Source organism: Macrosteles quadrilineatus, unplaced genomic scaffold, assembly GCF_028750875.1.
Source record: "Macrosteles quadrilineatus isolate MER2022 unplaced genomic scaffold, UCM_ALF_1.0 Scaffold_8__2_contigs__length_117827958, whole genome shotgun sequence".
NCBI lineage: Eukaryota > Metazoa > Arthropoda > Insecta > Hemiptera > Cicadellidae > Macrosteles > Macrosteles quadrilineatus.
The window spans coordinates 90,603,868-90,626,749 of NW_026542601.1; the positions used below are offsets into that span (position 1 = coordinate 90,603,868).

Genomic DNA, 22,882 nt, shown 5'->3' on the forward strand with positions numbered 1-22,882 from the left:
GAAATATTTAGTGCAACATCATTTTTATATTTTTACAAAAGAGGTTTGCGGCCTCTTTCAACCTGCTTTTTGCCACTCACATAGAGTATTTGCCCGTGCATGGAACGTATCCAGTACGAAGAAGGTAAACTGTTAATACTGTTAGTGGCAGTGACCAGGGTCCAAACCCACGACATCGCTGCCTGGGCCCGAAGACCGTAACGCTACCAACTCAAATAGTGAGTCACATTAAATGGTTTAAAATTTTTATATATTTGAAAGAGCTAACCCAAAATTCTATAGTAGTTTTCAACATCGTCAACATGATTTAGTGATTCAGTAAAATGTTTATCATGGTTTTCTTTCATCTCATAACAGTAAAAATCCAAATTATTTAAAAACAATTTTGTGAGGATAGAAGGCTAACCTGGATGGGAAAGAGTCAAACTGGCTAAAGCGACACAAAAACATTAGAATATTTCACTGTCAGCACTGGCAGAATTTTCAACTGAGAGGAAGAAAGAGTTTCAGTGACAGTGAATGTTTTGTGTACAGTGTAAATTTTGTGTTGGTAGTTTTGAGTACATTTTGTATAGAATGTAGCAATGTGATTCCATAAAACTCTGTTTATGTTTTAGCTAAAGAGGATTGGTCAACATTGACAATCTCTTTGCCAGAGTACCTGTACACAGAAATCTACAGAAGGCTAATAACGAAAATAATATTTTTTCCACTCAACAATTCATACATTGTTAGAACTTATAAGGTAAATTATATATAATTTTTGCTAAGTTTCACAAAATTTCCCAATTTCTCTCTAGACAATTTTAAAAAGCTTAAAAAGTACGGTTTATGGTAATGGAGAAAATTTAAATAATTGTAAATTTAAAATTCCCATGTTATTTTTATGGATAAGGATAATATTGTAAAATGTTGTGGTTTGCTTGTTTGTATATATTTGGATCAAACCTGGCAAATTTATTTATTTTATAATAAAGCTATTATTATTTTACAAAAAAATCAATTTATTAGTTTCCTTGTAGCAGCAAACTTAGGTACTCATTAAACATAATGTTATTAAAATAGAATTAATTGAAAATCAATTCAGACAAATGGAAATTCGCTTAGTCGACAGGTTTGCTGCGGCAGGGGGTTATTTTAATATTGGATAGAAATTTACTGAAAAGTTAAGTTTACTTTAATTATAGCAACAATCATTGTTGAATCATTAACTTTGATTTCAGATAGAAAGAAGAGCTCAAAATGACCATGCAATAGTGAATGCAGGATTCTGTTTCAGTTTTGATAAAACCGATGATTACAGAGTTTTAGAAAAGCCAAGTATTGTGTATGGTGGAATCGATGGAGAGTTTGTAAGTTAAAATTTATTTATGTATGCTCAATATTTAATCGAGCCATTAAGCACTAGCTTGGTTAAAAATTCACTGAAAATACATAAAAAATGTGTAACTAAATAGTTTTATGTGTTTTAGTATGATTTTTTATTATTTTTTTTTTAACTATTTCAATAATAATCCAACCAATTTAAACTAACTCGGTCAGAAAATCTAAATCTCTTGATACATGAATTAACATATTAGCAGAAAATTATAATTCTCCAGATCCATGCAAGCTGCACAGAATCATTCCTGGAGAACAAGAAACTACTGAATACAAAAACGCTGCAAGGAGCGTTACGCAGACTGAATGAGGAGGTGAGACCTACCCGTATACTCCCAGATGCAACCAATGAATACAGGAAAGGACTCACACTTTCACTCTTCTACAGAGTAAGATGATAGAGAGTGACTAAGGACTAAGCTATTTTCTAGTTCCCAGCTACTGGCTTGCGATGCTGTTGTGTAAATCGTTCATGAAAAAATAGCCTAGAACTAGATAAAAAACAACATTTACTAACTTTCAAGGAGTGTCACGTATAAAAGTAGACCTATGTACTCTATTTCAGCTTGCAAAAACACCTTGTTGAGACTTATTGATAAGAAATTCCCAATAACACTAAATGCCATGGATAACTGAACAACAATGCATTGGCTGATATGCAATGAAATAAAGAAGAACAGGGATATCAATAAGCTTGGCTTATCGTTAAACACCATCTTGCAGTTCTTTTAATTTGGGTTGTGTTTAAAAAACACCCTGTAGTTGGCCCTGGTGTTAAAGGTGAAGATGAACAGTTTACTTGAACCCATTCATAAACCCGCTTGAAGGCAGGCCAAATAGGAAGTCCATATTCTTCTCCTGAGCCCAGCATGACATGTCTGACCGATGCTTATTGGCTTTAAAAATAGATTCCTCAGAGAGGAGTTTGTTAACCTACCCATCATAATAGATACCATAGTAAATTATGATTTCATGGTGTAAGACAACTTTAATTTGCAGTACGTGTTGAGCTTGAACCCATCGGCAGTCAACCCAAGACTTAGAAGTGGAGGAGAGGACATTGAGAGGCCGTTGAGTCATGGCGTGCAGCAGTATTACAGTGAGCCTGTGGAATATCCTCTGACTGAGCCTATACCTAAGATTGAGTCTCTTATCCAGTGTTCAGGTATGGTTTTGATTTAAATTTGAGTAGCTGAGTGGTAGTGCTCATCTGATGAGAGGTTACTGGTTTAAGCTTGAGAAAATAGGTAGTTTTTTTGGTTCAGCTTACAAAAAAAACTGTTGTTATTAGTTTCAGTGATTAGTATAAGTGAGCAGTGGCATAGCCAGAGGGGGCGTCCGGGGGTCTGTATCCCCAACCCAAAATGTAAGATATCAATTTTATTTTTTGTATTAAAAATTATGAGAAACATAAACATGTGTTATATGGTTTGTAATTGAATTCCAACGATCAACTCAGCTGCTTTAATAGTATAGTCTGGTGTCCACATAATACCTTTCAACGAGTATACTAGATGTTTCTTAAGGTTTCTTAAGGTGATGTGATTGAGAAGGGTGAAATCTTCTTCCAGGAGAGATACAGTACTCCGGTGATCTTCTGCCTCTGAAGGATGAACTGTTTGCTGCTTTGGTTCTGACAGAACTTGGTCCAGCAACACTTGACGGAATAAATCCCAACGATGCTCTGGTAAATCATAGTAATTATTATCTGTTGTTGGCGATGTTGCATTTTCTTTAAAGGTATTCCAGTAAACAAAAAAAAAAACGTATAAATGTATGTTAATTACTCCCGCCGCAGCGAACCTATAACTAAGCGAATTTCCATCTGCCTAAAATGATTTTTAATTAAATCTATTTATAAAATTGCATTAGGTTTAACGAGTACCTAGGTTTGCTGCTACAGGGGAAACTAATGAAGTGTTTTTTAGTAAAATATTAATAGCATTGATAGATAGATAGATAGATAGATAACAGTGCTTTATTTTTCTGAATCGTTTACAAATTTACAGATTGTATTATTTTTATGCACAAAAGACAATAGTCATTTGACCGTCTGTCTGGTTGGCAAAGTCCACTTCCACTATCTAAATAAAATCAACACTGCACTGATATAAAAAATAATAAACATAAAAGCACTCACTTAAAAGCTAAAATAAAATTTAAACTAATTTACATTCATTCCAATTTTTTGAACTGCACCAAGGATTCTAATCTATTGCCTACACATACTAATACACATACCTACACATCATACTAGGCTATACTGTAAATACATACATACACACATACAAACATACAGATATATTCTAACATACAGTTTTTAGAGTTAAACCAAGAATTTCCTTATACAGTAAACAGTTAAATAATAAATCTTTGAGATAAAAAGTATCATGAATGCTGAAACATAAAATACTGCTCTAATAAAATGAAAGGAAAAAAACAGAGTATATGATTGTTGAGATTCGTCATCAAATAGCCTAGTATATAATGTTTTAAACTGCTTAATTCATGTATGCTTATTGTCACCTGTCGTTCAAAAGATTAATAGCATTGTATAAAATAAATAAATTTACCAAGTTTGATCAAAATGCATCCATAAACAAGCAAACTACAACATTTTATAATATTCTCCATTAGAATAACATGGGAATTTTAAATTTACAATTTTTAAAATTTTATCCGTCGTCACCTATAACCGTACAAAAACCCAAAATAAACCCGTACAAAATTTGATATACTAAATCATTTTTTTAAGCTCATTAAACAAGTCTAGAGAGAAATTGGAAATTCTTTTTATTTTAGGATCAAAATTGAGAAAAATTCATTTTTACCCCATAAGACTCCCCTAAAACTCCGTTCCCATGGTCCGATCATGCTGGCTTGCGAACTCATTCAAGTTTATTCTGCCTTACACCTTCAAGCCGAATTTCACCAAAATCGGACAAAAATTACTCAAGTTATTGCGTTTACGGACACATATACCGGGTGTCCCACAATAGACCCCCTCCTGGTTAATTTTTAAACGGCTGCATATATTCAAACGAGCTTCGATACACGTTACTAGGGTAATGTAAAGTACTGTTTAAGGGTACTTTAAAATTCAACCTCCACCACCCCCAAATAGGGTTTGCCAGGGGTAACTTAAATTGTTTCAATAGCAACCCTTATCAAGTAGCACATAATTTTAAAGGTCATTAGTTAAAAAGAATATTGGGTGAAACCAGTCCCGAATTGGCTAACGATCTCCTCACTTGTCTAGGTCTTATCGATACAACGGAGGGAGAAATTGGTCTTTAAAACTGACGATTGAAGTCTTAGATACGCCCGCCAGATACCGCGACAGTTCCGGTACCAAAGTAATGCTGGGCTGTGAAGAAGTTCTGGTAATGATTTTTTCTCTTCGTCAAAATCGATTGAGTAGGCCTCCGCCAACTGCTCCAGACGTTCCAGAAACGAGACCGGATCTTTCTTGCCGTCAAATCGCAGGTTCCACTTGTGAGCCCGATTGCACAACAACAGAGTGTCGTCTCCCACTCTTGTCCCACCCCATGGGTTGGGGTTGCCTGGACGTGAGGTTGAGAAGCCGGATTGGAATCGCGACATCCACGGGTCCTGGTTGGGTTGTGACCACTGGTTTGTCCGGTTGCCGAAATCATAACATGACTTCTGGGTTTGTGACGGGAAGGCATACGGTTGAGGCAGGATCGTTTCGTAGGGCATTGTTAAGCTGTTGGACGTTCGTCAGATCTATCAAACGTAGCGCGATAGTCGTGTTCCGCAGGTGGTCTAAAAGGGGTTGGACGCAACGTAATATCCTGCTTAGGTGACGGCATGTTAGCCGGATGCTTCACCAGCATCACGAGAGTTTGTCGAACAGACTCCGAATCGGCGTTCGGCAGGAGTCCAAGTATTTCTCGAACGCTGGCCATCTCCTGGTGCATGGAAAAAGGTTCCAGCCGCTGTGGTCAAATTTGCGTATCGTAACTGATTATTTTGAAAAAAATAGCTTATTAGATTCGGAACAGCATGGTTTTAGACAAAATAAATCAACTATTACTGCAGTCATAGCTTTTGTTGAACATATTGTGGATAAATTAGACAAAGGTGACCATACTGTTTCTGCATTTCTAGATCTGACTAAAGCGTTTGACAGTGTATCCCATTCTATTTTACTAGAAAAACTAACTTCTAATGGTATAATTGGCAAAGATTTAGCTTTATTAAAATCATACCTAATAGGTCGAAGGCAATATGTGGAAACTAAACACCTCAATGGCAATAGATTATTTAAAATAAAGTCAAAAACTAGATTAATTAAATATTCCGTTCCCCAGGGATCAGTCCTGGGACCATTCCTATTCCTTGTGTATTTAGGAAAGTTACCAGAATGTCTTTCAAACCTAACATTAAATAATAAATTTTGTATTTTTGCAGATGATATTAATCTAACGATAGCTAGTAGCAATAGAAGTAATGTTTTTGATCAATTATCCCTAGCAACAAACAAAGTTAACGAAAGACTAAATAACTTGAACCTTTTAACTAATAAAAATAAAACAACAATAATTAAATTCTCTTGTAAAAATGGTAATTCAAGGAATGACACAGAACTAACAGACTGCCTTAATACTGTTGACCTTGCTGAAAAGTCAAAGTTCCTTGGTATTTTACTGGATAGAAAACTGTCTTGGTCAGAACATGTAAATGAGGTCTGTTCAAAAGTTAGTTCAGGAGTCTTTGCTCTGAAGAGATTGTCCTCTTTTTGTGACATCAAAACATTGCAATCAATGTATTTTTCAATGGTCCATACCCATATTGGGTATGGTCTTGAAGTATATGGAGCAACATCAAATTTTAACCTCAAAAAGATTTTACATCTTCAAAAAGATGCAATAAGATCAATGCTTAAATTGGATTTTGATGCACACTGTAAAAAACATTTTATTGGATTGGGTATCATGACAGTTTATAGCCTTTATATTTACAAGACTGTTCTTCATGTTAAACGTAATATTTCAACATTTACTAGAAACGTCGATAATCATAATTACAACACAAGAAACCGATATAATTTCCAAATTAATAAGCATAAAAAAGAAATATTTAAACAAAAACCATCATACATTGGAATACAATTTTTTAATCAATTACCAATAAAAATAAAAAATGAAACAGATGACAACAGATTTAAAAACGCTCTAAAATTACATTTGACACAAAATGCTCTCTATAAATTCAAAGATTTCTGGGCTAAGCAATAACAGCATTGACTTAAAATGTTTTAGGCCTATTGCTGTTTCACTGAACTATATTTTTGTTTTTTGTTTTCACTGTAGTATACTTTTGTTTTATACCTACTTGAGAGAGGACTGTATTGTTTTGTTGTTTTTGTTCTTGTGTATTGTATTTGTCTTTTATTTGTGTTCATATTTTATGTAACGATGAATTTGACACCATTCTTGTATATACAATATATACTAATGAATAAAGATGTTTTGAATTGAATTGAATTGAATTGAATAGGCTGTAGAGGCAGTAGTCCCCGATACCGTAATCACCATCGGGTTCATCGACTGACGGGTGCTTCCAATAATCTCAAAAGCATTTGCGAAGCTCGGCGACGCTACCCTCGTTCCCTAGCTGATATTTTGTCATCTCAGCAATCAGGTACTGTTTGTTCAGAATATGAATCCAGCCAATGCGTGGGTCGTCTATCGGCGATCTCGGGAGGCTCTCCATTTTCGAAGGTATTTGGGAGATCGTCATCGTGGTAGTGTCGTCGTTGACGTTTGACTGCCTACGGTGGATATCGTCGTGGATAACCAGTAGCGTATCGGGTCGTGCAATGTTTGTCGGGGTACTGTACTTGAAACTATAGATGTGGTTTCTCCAGTCACTTCGCTTAATTGTTGAAGTCAAAACCATGTTTTCTGCTTTTGTTTTTCCCACCTGGTCAACAAAGAGCAATGTGAAAGAATAATTGCAATATGGCTGGGACTTGTATTCTCTATGGCTATTCCCTGTTCTCACAAGTATAGTACTAAAAATTTAACTTTACAATGATACATATTGCTCAATTTAATTACCATGTTGTTATTTTAAGTGACAACATTTTTTTTTGTTTCAGCAAATTCCTGGTGTAGAGGCTTTCTTCAGTGCCAAAGATATACCAGGGTTAAATACTATTTTGAGTCCAACAACAAATATCTTTCAGCAGATAGAAGAAGTTAGTAAAGATAATCTGAAAATTATTTAACTAATAGCATAGACTGTATGTAAGCATGTACTCTTTATTCAACACTAATATAATGTTTCAAACTAAATTTCAAACACTTTCCATAAAATTACAATTTGCATATTCATTTTGAAATAAAATATTGTGTGGATAAAAGCAGAAGTAACATTTTTCTAAGCATACAATCACTATCATTACTAGTAATTAAAAATACAATCATTCATTTTAGTGGACTTGAATTATGAAGCAACAATTATTAAAAACTAATTTCAAGTCATAAAATTATGAAAAATCATTGCGTAACAATGAATCAATAAAGAGTGCTTTGGCTATAGCAACTTTTACTAGAGATTGCTGTTTTAATTTTTTAGTTATTTGCCAGTGATGAGATTAAATATGCGGGTCAGCCTGTTGGAGTGTTGGTAGCTACATCTCAAGAATTGGCGAACTTTGCAGCCGAGAGGGTGAAAATAACTTATAAATATATCAAGAAACCTTTACTTTACGTCAAAGAAGTGTTGGAGTCAGAAGAAACTGAGCGAATAAAATATAGAGCGTCAATTCGACCAACTGTAGAAAAAAGTGAGTATTCCAACCATTTTAATACATTTTTATACATGGACGCCTACGGTCTAGCTCCTCCGAAAAACAAAAAAAAACTAAGTTGATAAAGTAACACTTTAGTTTTGAAAGGGTTTTGAAGGCAGCTGAATGAAGACGAAAAATTCACAACTTAACTTGATAATCCAGTTAGATACTATTTTTGGGCATTACTCACGTTGTTGAAATAAGGAGAACACAATCTTTGCCACTACACATCCTTTTCACCCACAAACATACCTTAAAAATAACAAAATAGAATAACAGACTTAAGTTTCTATTTTTATATGTTTTATTTGTCTCTGTATGTGAAATGGACGTGTAGTGAGAAAGACTGCGTTCTCCTTATTTCAACAAGGTGAGTGATGCCCAAAAATATTATCTACCCGTTTTAATGACCTCACTTTAAACCATGTCGTTTTAAAAATAAAAATAATAAATCAATAAACTAAGCTTTTAAAAGTTTTAGACAGCTCAATTTGTCTAAGATTCAGATATGTTTTGAAGTATTGAGAACATGTATCACTAGACTATAACTTATTCTTGAATGGTTTGCATTATTGCAGAGGATGTTGAACACAAAATTGAAGGAGAATACACTTTCAACGGTCAGTACCACTCATATTACGAGACGCACACCTGCGTAGTCCGACCAAGAGATAACTTGGTCCTGGATGTGATGGTTTCCTCACAATGGATGCAAGGAATACATGAGGCTATCTCTGCTCTCCTGAACATGTCAGTGAACAGGTAGAGATGCATTTATGATTGATAATAATATGTTTTACTAAAAGGTTTTAATTTTTTTGTTATTTCGGAGTCCTACACTTATTTATTTATTCATTTTGACGGCAATCGCCATTTTACAAAATAATACATTAGACAAGACTTACATGCAACAAGATAAATACAATAGAAAACATTAATAAATGAGTAAGAAATTTGGTGCTGGTGGTGAACAGTTTGAGTGAAATTTCAACAGTTACAACATTGTGAATGAATTAATAACAATATAATAAGTTGTTATTAATAACAAAACTTAACATGTTTCATGATCAATGTGATCCAACCATTGATTTTGGAAACTAGACAAGTCAAAGTAGACAATTTCTTACCAGGATAAACATTTTGTAAATAATATTAGATTAGATTTCTACAAATACAACACATAGGGTTTGTTAAGAGAAAGACGAGTGTTAAATAATTGAGATTATTGCGTTCTGATCAAGATCATCTGGTTCTTTACCATGGCCTATTTATTAAAGGTCCCATGATTAAACCATCAAAGCTAACATGACTTTTCTCAAGATGGACCTGGCAACTTTTTGATTGGTAGGCGACCATTATGTGCACCCAGCTATTTAATATTTACCATCTCCTGATTGTTCGGTAAAATCTCTTGAACTGTTACGAAATGTGACTAATAATGTTTTTAACATGGTCAAAATGGTTTCAGGATAAATGTGCAGATTATGAGGTGCGGAGGAGCGTATGGTGGGAAGATGAATAGAAGTAACTATGTAGCTTGCGCCACAGCATTGTCCGCTTATCTTCTTCAACAACCTGTCAGAATGGTGATGAATTTGGAGTATAACATGAGAAGTTGCATTGGCAGATTCCTAATGTACTCCAAATATGAGGTATTCTCAAAGGCTAAATACAAATGCGTTGTTGATTTAGTGTTTTGTTTTAAAGTTTTTTTTTTTTTTTACTTTTTAGTACATCATTATTTACAAGGTGGTTTGGATATGTGTGTAATGAAATATTTTACACTTACAAACTACTAACAAATTAGGAAGCAGTGAAGTACAGGTAACTATCATTAATCCTAACCAATTTAGTACACATGTTGTGAGAGTCCAAATCTAAATTAAATAAACTTAAACTTAATATACTTTAATAATTTTTATTGAAATGGTGACCATAAAGTGAGATAGTGCTAATGCAAGGCCTGTGCATCATAGCTTTGTAGTTTACGATGATTTATTTCTAACTCAGCTGTATGACATTCAAGTTTAACTCATTCAAGTCAACTGTAACTTTCAAATTTTCAAACCCTAAACAAAATTTTTTCCTACAATCACCCGACAAAGTTGGCTTCCTTGTACTGTTTATAGTACAGAAAGCTTCTAATTGCTGCATATTTATACTTTGTCGTACGGTTTATACTTTGTCGTATGGTTTATACTTTGGCGCACATCAGGATTCCAACGAAACAACACAAAACAGCGTGGTTCTATTATACACGTAATCCGTGTACGCTTGGAAATAGGTTGGCAGCACTTAAAGATAATAAAACTATGAGCAGCTAATTGACTATTATAACTACAATTTAACCGGTCATTTCGTGTTTATAGTTTATGTTCTCTTTTCGGTATTTCTGAACTTTCTGGACTTTTCTTTTAAACGTTTTTAAAACATTCCTACAATCTTAATAAACAAGAAAATACCTTTAAAGAATTTTTTTAGGCACGGAAACCACTGCAAATTACAAACATACGGAACTATTTTCTCAAGTCGCGGAGCACATTGATTGCCGAGGAAAAAATAGCGGAGTGATACGGACTAGGGACTACTTTCTCTAGGGCACCTATTTGTGTTGCCAGCTGAACCTAAAAACATGTTGTATAGTGATGAAAGACTAATGCTTTATAGTGACTGTAGGAAAAATATAATGTGTAACACAAGTGCAAAAAGCCTTTGCTGCACTCGAGATCATTCTAAATGTTGCTCTCGTGTGCAGCAAAGTGCCACTTTGCTCACTAGTTACACAAATAACTATTCTTTACACTGTTTGAAAAATTGAAGATATACGGTAATTATCTTTTATCATACAAATTTTAAGTTAAGTAACAATTAACATGTACTCCTACACCGAATCATTCTTAAGATTATTTTTGTAGGTTGGAGTCAACGGTGAAGGAGTAATACAGTATTTGAAGGCAAACTATTACATTGACAAAGGAGCATCTTTCAATGATTCAAATACTGGAACTACTAGCATAAAAGCACTTCCTTGTTTCTACGATGTTTCAACATGGACTGTTGACGCATACGATGTGTTGACGGACAAGTCACCGACAACATTTGCTCGGGCTCCAGGTGAGTCATAGCAAGGTTTGATCCTGTACCCTCACAACTGAAGTCCTAGGCTCTAACCACTATTTCAGCTATAATGTATTCAATTCTTTGTTTATTTTCGTGGTTGCTTATTAAACTGACCTTCTACAAAAAGACCTTTTTATATCAAAATAATAATTGATCAGGTTTGGATCCATAATCTCTCTTCATGTATAAACTATAAAGAATTGTGATTGTGATCGTAATGACCACTCGATTGTCTATTGCACAGCTGAAACTAGTAAGAAAGAAATGAAAGAACAATTGAAACTAAGTCCATTCAGTGGTCGATAGAATTTCGAGATGACAAGATTTCGATATTACGAATGGATATCATCCTTCCCATCGCTTGAAAAATGTGTTCAAACAGAGCCTGCCAGGTGTTGTGCCGTCTGTCCGGGCACTGGCATCTTTTGCTACTGTGCATCTTTTTGTTTGGGTTTTCACTTGCAATACGCAATGTACTTAATTACTGGTACATATAATTCTCCATATCCTCTTCAATTATTGTAAATATACAGCTTGTTATTAAAATCCCTTCAATGCTTTGTTTGTTGTTCCAGGTACTCTAGACACTCAAGGGTTAGTAGAACATATTATGGAACACATTGCTTGGACTATCAAGAGAGACCCTACTGCAGTCAGACTAAGCAATGCTGAAGATGGTAGTCCCATAGCTGAGTATGTTGCTGAGGCCAAATCTAAGGCTGAATACACCTCTAGACTGGCTCAATGCAGGGAGTTTAACAAGGTAGACTAAATGTTTTTTAATAACTTCTAGTGGCTTGTATAGGGACAAAGTCCTTAAAAAGCTCAATAAAGTAAAAAAAATATTCTTTATACAAACTCAGAAATATATTATCTATGTGTCAGAATAGATATCCCTGTACACCATATCTTTTGTGTAAAAACAGTTTGTTGTTGGTCTTTGTTTGAGTCGTTGATTTTATTTTTGATAAATAATTTGAATCACTCCATACGTTTAACTCCGCTAAAGGCACCAAATATATAATTGTTCGTGAATAAATACTGGTTTATTAAGGTAGCTTTGGTCTTGTGGTTAATGGTGATAAAAAAAGGTTTCCCTGATTGGAATTTTGGAAATTGCCTTCGTCAAATATGAAAAGGCAAATAAAGGTGTGTTGAAGCTTAGTTCTTTGTCAAAACCGCTAAATTAGCATCCCTACCCTGTTTATTTATGTTATTGCACTATTACTAGAAAACAACTAATAAACTGTCAATTAAATTTAAATAAATATTTTCACTCTCCTCATGATTGTTTTATTTTCTTAAACACTACTTATGTTTTGTTTTAGACCAATCAATGGAAAAAGCGAGGGTTGTCCTTACTCCCGATGAAATTTTACGTTAACTTTAAAGGAAGATATCACGCACTAGTAAGCATCTACCGCAACAACGGCAGAGTCGTCATTAGTCATGCTGGTGTTGAAATGGGACAAGGAATCAACACCAAGGTAATGAATAATTTTTTTTATTAATAATTGCTAAAGAGTTCTATACCTTTAATTTGAAGTTTGAAAAGTCTAAAGTCCAAGTTGTTTATGATTCAAAAATTAGAAGGGCTTATCAAGCTAGTTGTATTAAGATTATACAGAGGTCTAATCAAAGATATGACATGATCTAAGGTTTTTTCAAACAGATATTTTGTTAGTTTTAGAATTAAAATCAAAGTGGATGTAGAACAAATACTCCTAGCCTAATGATTACACGACTAAAAATGTTTGTAACATAAAAAAAATATTTAGCTGTTGATTGTAGGCAGCACAAGTAGCTGCCCATGTTCTAGGGGTACCACTGGAGTATGTCAAAATAAAGCCCAACAACAACCTAGTGTCTCCTGACAGCATTTATACAGCATCTAGCACCGGCAGTGATAGTGTCTGTTTTGTGAGTAATTGACAATTAATTGTTAGTAGCTTATAATTTCTTGATCAGCATTGTGTTATTAATTTTTATGGATAGTAAATCAAAAATATGTCTAATAACATTTTAAAACATATATTTATACTAAACTGTTAACTAACAAGACGGTAAATATATATTTAAAAGATGGTAAACGTGGTAATCAATTTTGATTGGACAATCCAATCATCATCAGACCCAATAAGCAAATTACAAGAACCTCGATGGCGTCCCTACTTTATTACAGGTACTATTGGTTACCGCAAGTAACAGACAAGAAGTTTTTACGAGCTCAACTGAAGTTAAGATTTACGCTACTTGTTTTCATCAAATAGCTTTATTTCTATTTTTGTATTTTCCATTACAAATACTATTCTTCACAAGCAATCATCATACATTTCCTTTCTTATAATTCTTTAAAATACATTGATTGTCTTCCATATTCCCCAATGAGTGGCTATTTTGTAACAAGTGTTGTGCAGTATTTGATCTTTCCAGTTCTCTGTTCTCCATGCAGATAATATATGGTTTTTGAAACGCTAACCCTCGAGCGGCGCTTACAGAGTTTTCCTCCGCACTTGTACTTTTTGTTAATAGAATTATGCAAAATACGTGCTCCATACTTCACGCACCTCATCCCCGGAATGCCCCTAAGCTTATTTTACCCCCAAATTCCTCCTTATTTTGTTGTCAGTTGCAATTCAGTGACGCGGTGTCAGTTTATGGAGGATTTCTCCGTGTGTGCCCTATCACGTAAGTCCTTAGCGCAGAATTTATTTTCGCATGCGCTCTTGTCAAACTGTGTGTTTTTTTTTACATACAAAATATAAACATGTTTAAATGTATTGTTTAATTTATAATTGCATGTATGTATAATTGCATTATTGCGGAACAAAACTCTGCACGCGCCCTCTCTCATAACACCCACAGTGATACATTTATGGTACTAGAAAATTGTTAAATATGTTTCATTTGAAATATTAATCTTATTAAGCTAAACAAATAATAAATAATGTTATTAACAAAGAAATTAGGTTATTCAACATTTACATACTATATTTCGTTATGACAACGAGTAAAATGGGTAAAATTTATGCTATTTTAGTGTTGCGGGATAAAACTCTGCATGCGGCTGCTATTGTTTTACTGGTAAAGCGCCTCCTCGAGGGTTAAACAAAAGTTTACAGTTCGTTCAATGTAAAAGCTTTTACGCCACACACTACACTATTTTGAAGAACTTCCCACACAAGGATTTAGTCCAGAAACAGCTGTTTGCCGCCAGCTTAATCAAATGGGGTTTCATTACGTACTACTGTACTGTAGTGAGTTTTACCGGAAACCAATCAGCTGATTATTATACTGTATTTGGGGATGAGTGGTTATAAACAAAAACATAACCTCTCTCTAGAGGTTATAACTAGTGATTGTTAGTCCTTTAGTTAGTTTGGTGGTAGGTAATATATAAGGATTTGTACAGATTTAGTAGTATGGCATAAACTATCGTACACCACTCGTCCAAAATGTGTTTAGTGGACTTGTATGGTAATCCCATTCTCGACTTCGTCTCGCACGGGAACGACCACACTCGTCCGGTAAACACTTATTTTCAGGACTATCCAATCCAAGTAGAAAATCGTTGGCAAATGGTTGGCCCTATGTTTCTGTAGATGGTTGGCCATCGGTATGTTTTGGCACCAAGTCTTACGGTTGTCACTTTTTAAGGCTGTGAGGAAATGTTGTGAAGAGCTAAATGAAAGACTGGAAGCTGTGAGGCAATCATTAGGACCAGATGTAGCTTGGCCTCTTCTTATTCAAACTGCCTATCTCAGGGGTGTCAACTTAAGTGCATCTTTCATGTGAGTGTTTATTTTATTTTACAAAAGCTAAGTGCAATAGTGCAATAAAATACCGGTACGCCAATATACCCTACTAACATCCATCAACTAATGAAGTGTCATTTTCTAAGTGTAGTGCAGAAAATGGAAAGAGATCCGAAGTTAATAAAGTAGATGTTACTAGCACTTTTCTTTTAATTTGGGTTCAGAGACGTATATAATCAGGAGGGATATGAAAAAAATAATGGATATGAAGAAAAATAGGTAACATAACATAAATTATTTATCATGAATCATGTGTGAATTCATCGCTGTAGCAGACAGTGATAGTTTGTGCTAGTTTGGGTTGATTCAGACCAACTCGAGCTCCCGCCCGCCACCCGGAGTAATGAAGAGTTCAGTCAGTTCAGTGGTAGCCATTTTTATTGTTTATTATTTAAATCTTTTCGACGTTGTACTGAAATGTTAACGTTTTGCAGTTTGCACAAAAGAATACTTATACAGTAGTTAGAACTCCTCCAAATTGAATATCATAATGGCGTATTTGACTCCTTAGGTTTGGATAAGTGTTTACAGATGGAATGACACACTGTTAAATCTTGATCAATGTTTTTTGATTTAGTAATTGAGATATTTTCTTCATTTGGCTTGAATAGATACATTTTTCAAATTTAACGGACCAATTTAATGAGACAGCATGATCTTGGTAAAGTAAAAGGTCACATTTAGTGCAAATTAGCGCAGCAAAACTGAGATAAATTATCATGGCAAGTCTATTTGAAATTACTTAACCTAACCTTAAATTAATATCGGCCCCCTTCAAAAGAATATTCTATAACCGCCACTGTGGGTAATAGACGTTTATTTGATTGAATGTATTTCTCCATGCTTTCCTTTACAGGCTTATGAGGTCACTTTTGTGATATGAATAGGGTAAATATTTGTTAACAGTCCATTTACTAGCCCATGTGAACCACACATGATATTAGCAACATGTTATTATTTGATTCATGTGGTATAGTTAGTCGTTACATGGTACTTACAATCATAGGGAAGCTAAACCAGGTCCCTTTAAAAATGCAATTAAATGCATAGTTTAATTAAAAACTATCTCTGCATTCTAGCAATATTTTCTTGAAAATTTCCCAGAATATTCAAGGATATCATTTTGACATTCTTGTGGATTAATGATTTCCAAGTAAAACATTTTACACATTATTTTTTATACTTTTTTTAGAGCACTTTTAATTAATTTAATTAATTAAAATTCGAAAAATTTAAAAAATTAAAAAATTAAAAAAATTAATTAAATTTTAATTAATTTTCGATAGATAATTTTTCTGATACTTCAATTTCTAAAAATTAAGCACCAATAATACTAGGTTGCATCTAACTTTAACACACTATGTTAAGCAGTAACGGAAATTTGGATAATAGACCCGTGTAGGTTTAAATTGATCAACAATTTACACTTTTTTGTCAAGTGACTTTTGAGTACCGCACTATTATTAAAGTAACATTTTGTCAACATATTTTATATTGATTTCAGGTTTGTACCGGAACGAGACCTGAAAGACTACCTAAACTACGGGACCACCATAACAGAAGTGGAAATAGACTGTTTAACAGGAGAGCATAGGGTAGGTTAAAATTACAGTATTCCCAATGAATACATTGTCGAAAGTACAGAATTTTAAAAGCCTTGTGATACTGTAATTATTGGTTTTATCAAGGGTGTAAGTAATAGTTAAGTAATGACACCAGTAGTTATGTGGTTTTCAGAAATAAAACCATACAGTAAATATTAAAAGAAATTGTTTATTCAAATTATCAATTTAATCTTCAGATTTAAAAAGATGATTCCCACAATATTATAAAAAATGTAGACTTTTATAGAAACTTGACCTTTGTTAGTGAATTTCTTATATAGGGAATTAGCTATTACCATAGATTTTATGTTAAGACATGGACCCAGGACCGATTTACTTTAATCGTTTTGAGGTCCCCAGAGGCCAAACATACCCTCCGTTCAGATTCATATATTATATGTCCATGCAAGATAACTGAAGTGAAAACTATGTGATATTGTTGAAATTTGGTACCGTACAATCATGTAAACCTACGATTATTCAAACGAGTTCACAAACCAGTTCGGACTATGTGAATCCCCTGTGGGGGTTTTTGGGTTTAAAAATAAAAATAAAATTAACATTTCTTTCTACCATTTTGTAGAGCTAAAAAAAAATAATGATTTAGTGAACTGAAGCATAATATTGTATGCCTAATGGTTACGGAGAAAATTTTTAAAAATCCCCAAGTTATTCTTTTGGAGCTTAAATAAACTGTTGCAGTTAGCTTGTTTATGTATTTTAATAAAATTTAGCAATTTTCTTTACTACTAAGATACCAACATTTCAATAACAAAAAAACTCATTATACCTTCCCTGTAGCCGAAAACCTAAAGTACTCATTAAAATTATTTTGTTTGAATAGGAAATAAATCTGACTATTTTAAGGTAATATTTTAGTGGAAACCTAGCCAGCTAAATGGAAATTTGCTTAGTCTGCAGTTTTGCTACAGCAGGGGGTTTTAAATTAGCATAAGTTTTAAATCATGTCAATAATGGACGTTGTGTAGAGAGTGGCTCCCAACAGGACTGATGGTCTCACCACTAGATGCTAGGTGTTACTAATTACTTTTATCTTAAATGGCGACCATTAAATTAATCAAATGACGATTTGATTGTTGGGATGACTGTACAAAATAACCAAAGCAACCAGTGGGAGAGGAAGAGGTTTCTTAAGTCCATGCGCATCCAGCTCACCCCTTTAATTGTTGTCATGATCTACTATAATGATAAACATTGAATGATTTGAAACTGTACCGTACAATATTTGTTTATACAGTAGTATAAAATCTTATCTAAATTGTAACACTTCAATTTGAACTTCCAGATCCTTCGGGTAGACATACTACAAAACCTAGGCAAGAGCGTGAGTCCACTGGTGGATATAGGCCAGATTGAAGGAGCGTTCTTGATGGGAATTGGACACTTCACAAGTGAAAAACTCATTTTTGACCCAAATACTGGACTACTTGCTACAGATAGAACCTGGGTAAAAATCAGTGCTGCGTTATTGTAGGGATCTTGAAGTACATTTGCCTCTAAAAGTACTAGCTTTGTACTGTTTATCTATATATCGCTTTTGAATATTTCCAGTGTAGTCCACGATATTTTGGTTACTACTCTTTCTAAAGCGCTTTTACAGTATTTATTGTTCAGGAATACAAAATACCCGGGGCCAAGGACATTCCAGAAGATTGGCGACTTTATTTCAGAAAAGACCCTAACACTCCTCCAACTGGTGTATATGGATCTAAGTGTAAGTAAAAGAATTTATAAACTTATTTCATATTTAAAACATACATTAAAAACAGTATCTGTAGTTGATAATGCCTATCAGAATACCAATATCACTTAACGGATGATGAATAATAATCAGGGCCGTCCAAAGGGGGGGGGGCAACCTGCCCCGGGCGCTGTGGCTAAGGGGGCGCCGCGCAGCGGCTATTTGTATTAACATAGTATTAAAATATGCAAATGTGACTATTATTACTGGGGGGGAGGGGGCGCCACAACCACGTTTGCTCCGGGCGCCGCCAACCTTATGGATGGCCCTTATAATAATTTAGAAGAAATATTTTCCAAAAACTTGGGCCTGATTAAAAATGAGCAAATAATGCTATAGTTCGGCCGCTTAGAAAGTGACCAATGCTAAACCAATGTTAGAGGAGGTCGCTTTCTAACCGCCCGAACTATACAATAATCTCATATAGGGAACAGTGAAGGAGAAAAAAGAATATTTGAAGAAATTGTTCCAGTAAAAGTGAGTTTTGAAAGGTTGTTATTTAATATATTATTAAGCGAGTTAGAAGAAATCCAGAAATTTGAAAAAGTATTTTTGAGATTTGAAAGTAAACATTTTACTAATCTGGAATTTCAACTGTGTTAATAAAGTTTCACTCAGTGATTCATACATTTTTCTAGAGATTGTTCACCTAAATAACCAAGTCACTTTTAAAATGTCCGATTTCTTTCAACTGTAAGCACCATATGTAAGAACATGTCGGCCTTAGTCATACTAACAACAAGACTACAAGATCGCGCCACTCATCCTAAACTTATCGTTCACTCATATTTGGGTTAAAATATGCACATAGTGGCATCTGGTGTCTTAAAAATCAAATGTCTTAAATAGTGGGATATAAAATTGATAATTGAATCAGAGACCTTCTTGTTAGGTTAAGTACTAGATGTACAGCTATCTAAACACTGTATAATATAACTATTATCTTCTAATAGAAAAATTTTGATGAATTCTAATAAATAGATTTTATATATTGTGCCATTATTAAACAGCTGTTGGAGAGGCTCCTCTTGTTATGTCTCACTCGGTTTTGTTCGCCATCCGTCGAGCTTTGGAATCCATCAGAAGAGATGTCGGAATTCCTGATACCTTTGTCTACAATGGTAAGCATTAACAAGTACTATAAATTTATCTAAAAAAAGTTAAACAAACATTACAAATTAGAAACAATCAAGCTTAAGACCGTTCTAATTTATGTTTGAAAAAAGAAAACTATATAGTTCATGTGGAAGTCAAAGGAAGATTTAGAACCATAATAAATTGTTTTGACATGTAGTACTTCTCTAGAAAATGTTATTATACGTAAAATTTGTTGTGTATGTCAAAATCTACCAAAAATGGCGAATTAATTCAAAGATTGATATTAACATTGAATAGTTAAATAGCAACAATCCAATCTCTCTTTCCTACATTATTTCACAGAAACAGCGTCACCTACGAATTGACAGGCAAAGCTCTCTCCGAGTACTTAACGCTTTTTACCATGCGGTTAGCATTCTGGGTTATAGTAGTATGTTTTCAGTGATTTTTTGTATTAGAATACAAATGTTTCAATAGGTATAGCTAAACCCAAAAAATCAAATCACAATTGACACAAAGATAAACGTTACATGAAATGCTTAGCAGTAACTGATTAAATAATTACATTGTCTCATCTGTTAATTATTAATTACAATCCTAATCTATTATTAAATAAATACTCTTACAATAAATAACTTCTCAGTCTACTAAGACAGTTAGAAAAAAAAACATTCAAACACAAAACAGAGACAAATACAACAACAACAATGTGCAATTATATAACCAAAGGAGGGTTCTGCTTAAAAGTATGAAATTGAATAGTAAATTTATCCAGTAGAATTTCATCAATTTTAACTTTAAAACATTTACTGCCATCTCTTAAAATATATTCGGCAATGGTTGTACTTCATTAGGACTGCATAAACAGGACATTTTTCAAATTTTGTTGTCCTGTATCGAATAGCTGTATATGTTCTTTTTTCTAGTGTTGTACTTATTTTTTTTATTTAAATCTACTCAAAATCTTTCTTTTTTTATGGACATACAGTTTAGGTTTTAATAAATAAACAGACTAAGGAAATTTAACATAACAGATTTTTTTAAATTTTTAACATAAGCTCAAAATTTAGTACTTGCCATACATCTAAATGAATCTTATTTGAACTAGCTGTTACCCATGGGCTTCAACCCGTTTGAATTCATAAGTATTAGTAAAACGATAGTCTAAGGTAAAACTATTAACTGGTTAAGTTAAGCTGAACTACACAAAACAGAACAAACAAATAATCACATCTGATTTTAATAAGTTAATAAATTGAAAGAATAACAAACAAATAAGTACAGCTGAGGTATTTTTAACATTAGGTAAATGGTGGAAAGTTCCCTTTAGAAATTAATTACAACCTTAAACAGCAATTTATAAAATAATAATATAGTTTTGAGTTTTGCGCAAGGTTTCTCATGATTACGAACATTTTAAGTATATGGTTTATGGAGGTGTGACTTTTAGTTTTCACAAAAGTTCATTGGTACTTTGGGATTTGATTTATATATGGTTTTACTATTTGTTGATTGTCTCCGTAAGGTAATTCCATAGAGCAAAATGTAGTCTACCCTACATTGGAAAATATACTACTATTCTGGTAACATAATAAAAATAAATATATACCTTAACCTCTTCAGGGACGTTTTTTGAGATTCAAAGACATTTGAGATTTGTACGCAAATGAGTACAGATATTAAAATCAAATTTCTGGTTTCGTTTTAAAAGATAATGTAGTAAACTAAATATTATTTGAAAGGCGAAAGCATAAAATATCATAAACAAAAATTATTAAGTGTATATGTACATTATAAATGGGTTTCAGAACACATCAAAGTTCGCAAATTCACTGATTCACACATAACCTCAAACAGTGTCCCTTTCAACTGAATATTTCGTTGCCTTAGAAACATGTGGGAAGGAAAGGAATCAGTGCTACCAACTTTTGAGAAGTTAATGTAACCAATAGTAACCACTGTACAAATGTGGGTGTTTGAGAATAATACAAAAAAATTGAAATAAAGTTAATGTACCCATATGAGCCTTACTCCCTGAAGTTAAACCTATAAGTATATTTTTCACAGATTACAATAAATGATTAAAATTACATGTTCACTGTACTCCGTTCACAATATTTATGCGGTTTTAAGAGAAGAAATCTACCCCCTCCACTTGAACCTATAAACCTTTAATAGCTCAATATAGCTGAGGTTTGCCAAAATATAAATCAGTTGTGCCATACGTATATTGAGTGAAAGGGAACTCCCCCTCAAACCGCCTAAATTTTACGAACAGCAGTGTCTGCGTGTATCCTACTCCCATTTTTGCAAATAATTGTGCGTAGAACATAGCAAAATGAAAAAAATTATGTTTTAATTTTAAACTTTCCAGATCCACCATGTACAACTGAGAATATCTTTCTAAGAAGCAGTACAAGGTTTGAAGATTACATCCTGTAGAAGAAGAGGGGTCACAAATTATTTTGGTACCTATTTAAAGTTTTGTTTAGTGCCTGTAATATAATGCAAAACTCTATTTACTGTAGCTATTATTTTTAGATATGGCCCATTTAAACATTTAAAGTAAAATTTCAAGAGAACCGTCCTTGTTTTATAAAAGAAGTGTTAACCGTAAAACTATATTTGCGTCTTTTGAAATTAAATTTTACCAGACTTTTATAGTTAAATTTATGTTAGCATTTTGATGTTAATATCCCTTTATGGTTATTGTCTGATGAAGCAAGGGAATACAAAACCACATATAGAGAACAATAAAACATATACCATATGATGCTTATCTAAGCTACAACCAATCTACTGTACATTTTATACTTATTTTTACACGTAAGAGGCAAAGATGTCCACATGTTTTGTAACACTTGTCTATGTTAAAAATAACTGTAATGTTCAAATATCTGAGAATTTAATTAAGATTGAAGAGCTGCCAGTAAGCCGTACGTTATCGTCAGTCCTAATACCTAACAACACACACAGAAAAAGTAAATAGAAATACCTAAACTTAAAGCTATATTTTTCATGTAAAAATGTATTTAGTTGAGAAAGTTTTTCTAAACTAAGTGCCATGGTGTATACTTTGTTCACAATATTAAGGTGGTTTTAGGGGAAGAAATCTATCACTTCAACTTGACCCTTACCCTTAAAATAATAGCTCAACTGCTGACTAAGCAACATACTAAGTTTTTTTCTTTATTGTGGGGGAACTATCCCTTAAACCGGCTAATTTTGTGAACGAAGTATAATAAATAAGCTAATTGATAAGTATCTAAAAGAATAATCA

General features: G+C 33.5%; 1 protein-coding gene across 1 annotated transcript; it reads left to right on the top strand.

Moving 5' to 3' along the window:
- The first annotated feature begins 99 nt into the window (after window positions 1-99).
- Window positions 100-22,307, top strand: LOC129000555 (uncharacterized). Its single transcript, XM_054427517.1, has 20 exons — window positions 100-124; window positions 618-745; window positions 1,224-1,352; window positions 1,602-1,769; window positions 2,380-2,545; window positions 2,952-3,067; window positions 7,508-7,606; window positions 7,987-8,197; window positions 8,782-8,965; window positions 9,672-9,855; window positions 11,119-11,317; window positions 11,899-12,086; window positions 12,652-12,810; window positions 13,115-13,243; window positions 14,981-15,114; window positions 16,643-16,733; window positions 18,049-18,210; window positions 18,378-18,477; window positions 19,515-19,625; window positions 21,977-22,307. Exons 1-20 carry the CDS (start codon window positions 100-102, stop codon window positions 22,042-22,044), a joined length of 2,751 nt encoding a protein of 916 aa, XP_054283492.1. The 3' UTR covers window positions 22,045-22,307.
- Window positions 22,308-22,882: the final 575 nt, after the last annotated feature.

Bases quoted from the DNA above. Each gene is read 5' to 3' on its own strand.
- LOC129000555 (XM_054427517.1), top strand. From the start codon at position 100: ATGGAACGTATCCAGTACGAAGAAG. The intron at 1,770-2,379 runs GTAAGATGATAG...TTTAATTTGCAG, and splicing joins CACTTTCACTCTTCTACAGA to TACGTGTTGAGCTTGAACCC. The intron at 16,734-18,048 runs GTAGGTTAAAAT...TTGAACTTCCAG, and splicing joins GTTTAACAGGAGAGCATAGG to ATCCTTCGGGTAGACATACT.